Below are 6,860 nucleotides of genomic sequence, written 5' to 3'. Positions count from 1 at the left end.
GAAGCTGGAATGGCTGAGGTGGCTTCCCTAGAGGGGCCGAATCCCCAGGCCCACTCCTGCAGTTGCAAGGCAGTAGCCTGGAGGGGATCCAGCCTCTCCGAGGAAGGGCAGACACCCGCACACCCAGCCAGGCAGGTGGGATGGCGGAGGCCTGGACGTGGAAGCAGCCCCTTTGCTTTTGGGCAGTGCTACATGCTGAATACAGAGTGGGGTGTGCCCATCACTGGGAAGACAGCCTTCAGCCACACAGAGGAGGGCGTTGGGGTGGAGAGCCTCAGTTCCACATCGGCTCCAGACTGAAACACCGGCGGTCTGAGACTGCTCTGGACAGTAGGCCCTCAGCCTTTCTTCTTGAGATCAGCCTGGGTTCCACGGCTTAACCTCCCAGGCCCCCATTAAGCAACTGGGATAGAACACCCCTAAGCCATCTGTCTGTCAGGTGCCACTCTCAGCCCGGCCACCTGCAGGGGAGGAGCAGAGAGAAGCCACCTACTCCAAGCCCCCCCACTCAGGTCTCATGGCCTTTGGGAACACGTCCCTGGGCCCCTGAGGCTGAGCAGCCAGGACCAGCCGAGAAAACCAAGGCCAGGGGCCTCTGATGGGCTGGTCGCCCGCGGTGGGGGAAGCTGTGCATCCAGGTCAGGAATCCCCCAGCTCCGGAGGCTGCTGGGATGTGGGGGTGCGGGCACCCCAGCCTGGCTCGGAGCCCTTCTCCTGTGGCTGCGGGAACCGAGGGGGGGGGTCCGCCTGTTTCCTGGGATTCCCGGGGCCACCCCCGCACAGCACAGACCTCCGGGGGGCCCCCCCAGCCCCACCCCCGGCGCCCCTCCTCCAGGCCCAGCCAGCGCTCGGAGTCCAGGTTTATTGGCCGCACCTAGGCCTCCGCCTCCGGGCGCTGCTTGAGCGAGACCGAGGCGCCGCTGCTGACCATGACCGCGGGGTAGAGCGGCTCCAGGAAGGAGCCGAGGAAGCGGTAGAGCAGGCTCAGGCCGCCCGCCACGCCGTAGAAGGACAAGCAGCCCGCGCCGCAGTCGAGCGCCACCCCGAGCGTGCGGTGGTAGCCGCCGTGCAGCACCGTCTGCGCGTTGTCGTGCCACACGGAGAACCTGAGCGAGTCCCACTCCAGGCACCACGAGTAGGGGTTGCGGCCCAGCAGGTAGACGGTGCTGCGGCGCGGGCGGCCGCCGAGCGGGGGGCTGCGGCGGTAGGTGAGGCCCAGGCACACCCACGAGTTGGACACGTCGGCCTCCCAGTAGTGGCAGCCCTCGGACAGGCCGCGCGAGCACAGCACCTGCGGCCACTGCCTGAAGCCCGGGACGGGGCCGCCCGCGCCGAGGGGCTCCAGGAGGATGCCCAGGTTCAGCACCGAGTGGGTCTCCTTGAACAGGAACAGCTCCTCGCTGGCCGTGGTGGGGTCAAAGTTGAGGTTGCAGTAACCTGGGGGTCGGGGGGTGGCCGGGAAAGGGACCCCGGGTGAGCACCTTCCCCGGCCCTCTCTTTCCCCCCGGGTGCGGGCGGGAGGACACAGGATTGAGCCGGATTGACAGAGGGCCCAGGGCTGCCCGAGGGGGTGACTCAGGGATTCACCAGAGAGACCCCCCACCATATCTCAGGGAAGTCACTGAGATGTGCCTCCCAGTCCCCACCCCCCAGGAGAGGGGCTGCAGGAGCATCAAAAGAAAGGGGACTTTTGGGGGCGCCCGGGCGGCTAAGTCAGTTAAGCCTCTGCCTTCAGATCAGGTCATGATCTCAGGGTCCGGAGGTCTAGGCCCGCATCAGAGGGAGAATCTGCTTCTCCCTCTCCCTCTGCCCTTGCCCCCTTGCTCATGCTTGCTGTCTGTCTGTCTCATGCTCTCTGGGTATCTCTCTCAAATAAATAAATAAATAAACAAACAAACAAACAAATAAATAAATAAAATCTTAAAAAATAATAATAGTAAAAAAGAAAGACATTTTTGTATGAGGAAGAAATCATCCAAGCTGGCTTGGCGAAAACCCCGGGGGACACGGGCAAGCACTCAGGCAAGGGCAGAGGTTGTGCCACACATCAGAGCCCAGGGAGGGGGGCAAGCCAGCAGCTGGGCAATAGGCAGGTCCTTGCCCCACCCATGGGGGATAGTCCTTCTCTCCTCTCAGGACCTTGGAATCACAGGCTGAGTCCTTCTGAGATCTCCAGTCCCAAGGGGAAGGTCAGGGCAAGAGAGAGCTGGCATCTCTCTGGAGCCCTGGTCTGACTGGAGGTGGGGCTGGGGCCTCCTTTCCTTCTCACCCCTGGGTCTGGACCCCCGTACTGAGGACTTACATTTGAGAAGTATTTTCCTGTCCACAGCTGGGGGCAGCACCTCATAGGAGTTCATCTTAATGCCTGGGGAAGATGGAGGGGCTTTGCTGAGGATACTCTTACAGCCCAGCATCCTTGCAGAGAGAGGTGTGGGCTTCCAGGAGGCTGTGACACCTGGGGAAGGTGCACACGGGCAGGCAGGGCTCTCTACGAGTGCCTAGAGCCCCTAAGCACTGCCCTGTAGGGTGGTCCCACCCCAGAATGCAGGTGAGTCTCCAGTGGCCCCAGACTGCCAGGTACTGACCCTTCAGGAGAAGCTGATTGATGAAGCTGAGACCCACGTCCATCAGCCGGGTCCGGAGCTCCGCCAGAGTCTCTGGCAACTGGAGGAAGGTCTGTTTCTCCTCACAGTTGGTTCCCATCAGGGGTTCCATGCAGGCAGGGAAGTGCTTCAGCCTGGGGAACTCCTGAATTCGGGGAGTGGCCAGCAGTGCCACCTGTTAGCCAGGGCTTACGCAGAGGCCAGGAGCCCCTGCTTAGGCTAGGGTCCCCGGGGTCCCCAGGATCATGCGGCAGGTGGAGAAATTGCTGCTTTTCAAACCTAGACATCTCTCTCCCTTCCTCCTGGTTGTGATGTGAGATTAGGGCTTTGCCAAAAGCATGGCTGTTGTAGCCTAATGGTTTAACCAAAGTGTATTAGATAACAATGGGAGGGAAAAAAAAAAGAAAACAATGGGAGGAGGATTTCTTTTGAGCTTTTAGTTGCTTAGTGAAAAACTTTGCCAAAAGTTTCTTGGTATGTGTGTGCATGTGTGTGTGTGTGTGTGTGTGTGTGTTGGGGCAACTGTGAGCAACAGCTCTAGAAATCCCCGCCTCCCCCCAGCACATGACATCAGCTGAAGAAAGGAGGTCTATGCTCTGAATTCCCCAGCAACGGTTTGGGTAGCCCTGGGCCCCACACGGAGAGAAGGCTGCGGCCACCCAAACCTCTGCTGGCTACCCTGCCTGCTACCCTCTTGTAGCAGCAATGGGCTGGGGACTAGGCCAGGGCTGGGGAAGGAAAGGGGATTTCATTCCAGGCTATATGGATTGTTCTGGTCTCACTTCCATTCCTGGTCTGGGAGAGTCTAGAGAAACATAGACTGTGGCAGATGCCTGGAATCTCAGCGTCCACTCCCTTCTGTTCCAGGGAAATGAAGGCAGGAAGTTAGGGTCAGGCTGAGTGCTGAGGTGGAGGAAGAAGCCAAGGGTGCTGGTGTAAGCTCAGGACCAATGGCCTGGAATGGGGAGGCCCCCAGAGGCCAAAGAATGGACAGAGATGCAGCCCCAAATGCTGATCGCTTATCCTGGATCTGGGCAGATCTGGTGTGTCCGCGGGTGGAGGGGGAGTGGAGGCTCTATCAGAGCCCTAGGGCCTTGAAAGGGGTGGGTGGGCCTTGCCTGCAGAAATTGCTGGTCACTCCTGTTGGCAAGCAGGGTGCGGAGCCAGATGCTGTCCCCTTCCAGCTTCAGGAGCCGGTTGTGGCTCTGCTGGATGGAGCTGCCCAGCTTCCCCAGAGCGGCCGCCTCCTCTTTCTCCACAAAATCCAAGACCTTCATCTGCAGCTGTTTGACCTCCTGGATGATCTCTGAGAAGCAGGTGTTCACCTCATCACGTGTTGTCTGGATCAATTTCTGTGGGGGGTGTGCGTGGGGTGCATGGTGTGTCGAGAGGCATCTCCCAGCCCCAGCCTGGTTCCCCCACTGTTAGGGCGTGGAGCCTGCCTAGGCATCCGGTTGCTGACCACTGGGTTCCAAGCCCTGAGAGTGCCCCTCAGCCTGGTGCAGGGTGTGTGTGTGTGTGTGTGTGTGTGTGTGTGTGTGTGTGTGAAGCCGGGGCCTGGGAGAGGGTGGGCCAGCCTTACCGAGAGAAAGGCCACCTGCCCTCGGTGCTTCTGGCTGTCAGAGTTGATGATCAGCATCTGGTTTTCCACATTGGCCTGGACCTTCCGAACCTCCAACTGGGAGTGAGAGGAAGGAGGAGACGGCCCTTGATTCAGAGAGGTGGCCTGGGAGGAAACCCTCCTGCAAGCCCAGAGGAGACACGCTGCTGACGTCGCTAAGATGCCCAGAGAGAGAAAGACCAGAGCTGGAGGCCAGATGGCCCAGGACTACCCTTACTCCCTGAGACTCTCCCCCAATCCTTAGGAATCAGGTTCTCTGCTCCTGACAGTGATGACCACAGGGTTTCAGGTCACAAAAAGGGGCTGTGGAGGTTTGGTGGCTTGAGAGGAGGCAGTGGGTCGAGGAGGGGCACGTCAGATATGGAGCCCGGAGATACCTGGCCCAGGCAGCATGTGTCCCAAGTCCCTCTACAGAGCAGCCTTCATCTCCACCTGTCCCAGCAACGGGCATGTTCTTGTTTAAAACAGATGATAGAACTGTGTCATTCCAGGTGCCTGTCCATGAACTGTTGGTGGCCCACAACAAAATAAGAAGCTCAAGCCAGACTATCAGTCAACACACTGCTTGCTTTGTTGACAAAGTCTTGCTATTGAAAAAGCGTCAGCTGAGCTCAACTGTGGCGAATGGTTTATATTCCGGCCTGAGCTCCTGGCCGCAGACCGTCACCGGGTGGCCACATGGGAAGAGCACTCTTACTGAATACACATGATAGAATGTCTGAAATAGAAGTCCTCCACTCTAAGAAAAGCAGCACAAATATGTTGAACAAAATGTGAAAGGAGAGAAAAGGTGGGGATCTACCCCACCTACCATGACAGTGTTTTCTTTTAGACTTTCCTTCTTCTGTGCCAGAAAAAAATGAACATAGAACTCACGCATACAACGTCGGACCATTGTTCCTCAAACTCGCCAGCCCTTTCCCATGTCAGGGCATGTCCACCTTTATGACTGTCCCTCGGAGGGTTATGTAACTTCCCTCCAAGGACAGGTGTGCCCAGGCTTGGGAAAGACTTTCACACTCAGTGAGAGACTCAGAACCACGAGGTCAGGGCTCCTGCCCCCCACCCTGCCCCTCCCCCGATCCCTGCCTCACCTCCTTGCGGGCACGCTCCTCCTCCAGGGGGATGGTGTCGTGGTTCTTGTGCTCCTCCAGCAGACAGGCCCCGCACACGCAGCAGCCTTCCGTGCGACAGTACAGCCGCCGCAGCTTGCGGTGCTTCCGGCACAGGCGGCTCTTGAGGTCCCACACGGGCTCCAGCAGCTGGTGGTCCTGGAACACCTGGTCCTCGAAGTGGCTGCGCAGGTGCTTCTCGCACAGAGAGGCCATGCACTGCAGACACGACTTTACTGACTTGAGCTTCTGGGGTGAACAGAAGTCGCAGGGCACGTCCCGAGGCCCGGCCAGGATCTGTGAGGACCCCAAGGTCTGGTCCTTGGCCTGGGTGAAGCAGGTCACCATCTCCTCCAGGATGACATTCTTGCAGAGGCGGGGTCTGGATGGGAAGCTCTCTCGGCACTGGGGGCAGTAGAGGGTCTCGCCCGCAGTAGCCTGGTAGTCCCAGAAACCTTGGAGGCAGGTCATGCAGAAGTTGTGCCCGCAGGCGGTGGTGACTGGGTTACGGAACACCTCCAGGCAAATGGGACAGAGGACCTGGTCCTCGAATGTGCGGACACTGCTGTTACTCATCAGGAGCTGGGCTTGGGGAGGGGGCTGCAAGGTGGGGTTGTGGTCCTGGAGTGGCCCTGAGAAGACAGAGCAAGCCCTAAAGAGGTCAGGACAGGAGCTGAGGGGCCCTTGGGACACCTGGGTGACTTAGTGGTTGAGCATCTGCTTTTGGCTCAGGTTGTAATCCTGGGGTCTTGGGATTGAGTCCTGTATTGGGATCCCCTCAAGGAGCCTGCTTCTCCCTCTGCCTCTGTCTCTGCCTCTCTGTGTGTCTCATGAATAAATCTTAAAAAAAAAAAAAAAGAAAGGAACTGAGGGGCCTTTTAGGGGTACACCAGTCCTTCCCATAGAAGCACTTGTCTGCCCAGGGGGTACAGAGGGTGTGTCATCAGTCAGCCCACAAAGCGGGGCGTAACATGGGGATTGTCTTCTCTGTGTCGCAGCCCTAACTCCTGCAGCAAATCTTGGACAAGCAACTGGATGAGCCGAAAGAAGTCACATCAGTGTAAGGGAAAGGAGCCACTTGTTTGGCCCTTCAGAAGAAAAGTAGGAAGCACAAGTACTTACATGAAACTTTCTCCATGTCAGGGAGGGCTAGAGGCTCGGCTGCCCTGCGGTGGGACGGAAAAGAACCCCTGGGCACTCAGGTGCAGGGACCTTGCCCTGGTCCCACTTCACTAGCTGTTGGGAGGGTCCCCGTCAGTCCCGTGTGCCCCCACCCTGGTCCTCTCCGTCTCTCGGGATCTGATGCCTGCTTTCTCACCTTTCCCTTTGGCTGCTGTTTTGTGATCTCCCCATCAAGTTAGCCCCCCTCCTCGGAGACTGCCCTCAGCTTTGTTTCCTGACATCACAGTTCAAGCGTGAGCAACACCAGCATTCTGCTTGTGATGTCAGCAGGGCAAATGGTGTGCCACTGGACTTGTGGTGCTGATGTGTTCTGTCTCTCCATGGGTGATCCTTTACTCCAGA

The 6,860-nt window shown here is 58.5% G+C and overlaps 1 protein-coding gene across 1 annotated transcript; it reads right to left on the bottom strand.

Moving 5' to 3' along the window:
• Positions 1-874: 874 nt before the first annotated feature.
• LOC129501553 (E3 ubiquitin/ISG15 ligase TRIM25-like) lies at positions 875-6,474 on the bottom strand. The gene is made up of 7 exons (XM_055312754.1): positions 6,459-6,474; positions 5,319-5,968; positions 4,186-4,281; positions 3,722-3,955; positions 2,586-2,748; positions 2,303-2,365; positions 875-1,437 (listed from the first exon to the last, which is right to left on the bottom strand). Exons 1-7 carry the CDS (start codon positions 6,472-6,474, stop codon positions 875-877), a joined length of 1,785 nt encoding a protein of 594 aa, XP_055168729.1.
• Positions 6,475-6,860: the final 386 nt, after the last annotated feature.

This window comes from Nyctereutes procyonoides, unplaced genomic scaffold (assembly GCF_905146905.1).
Source record: "Nyctereutes procyonoides isolate TBG_1078 unplaced genomic scaffold, NYPRO_anot_genome, whole genome shotgun sequence".
Lineage (NCBI taxonomy): Eukaryota > Metazoa > Chordata > Mammalia > Carnivora > Canidae > Nyctereutes > Nyctereutes procyonoides.
The sequence above is the reverse complement of the archived record's forward strand: the minus strand, read 5'-3'. Positions and strand labels throughout refer to the sequence as shown.

Coding starts and splice junctions, on each gene's coding strand:
- LOC129501553 (XM_055312754.1), bottom strand. Junction 4,282..5,318: donor AGGAGCGTGCCCGCAAGGAG/GTGAGGCAGGGA, acceptor TCTCACTCCCAG/TTGGAGGTTCGGAAGGTCCA. Junction 2,749..3,721: donor GTGACCAGCAATTTCTGCAG/GCAAGGCCCACC, acceptor CCCCGAATTCAG/GAGTTCCCCAGGCTGAAGCA.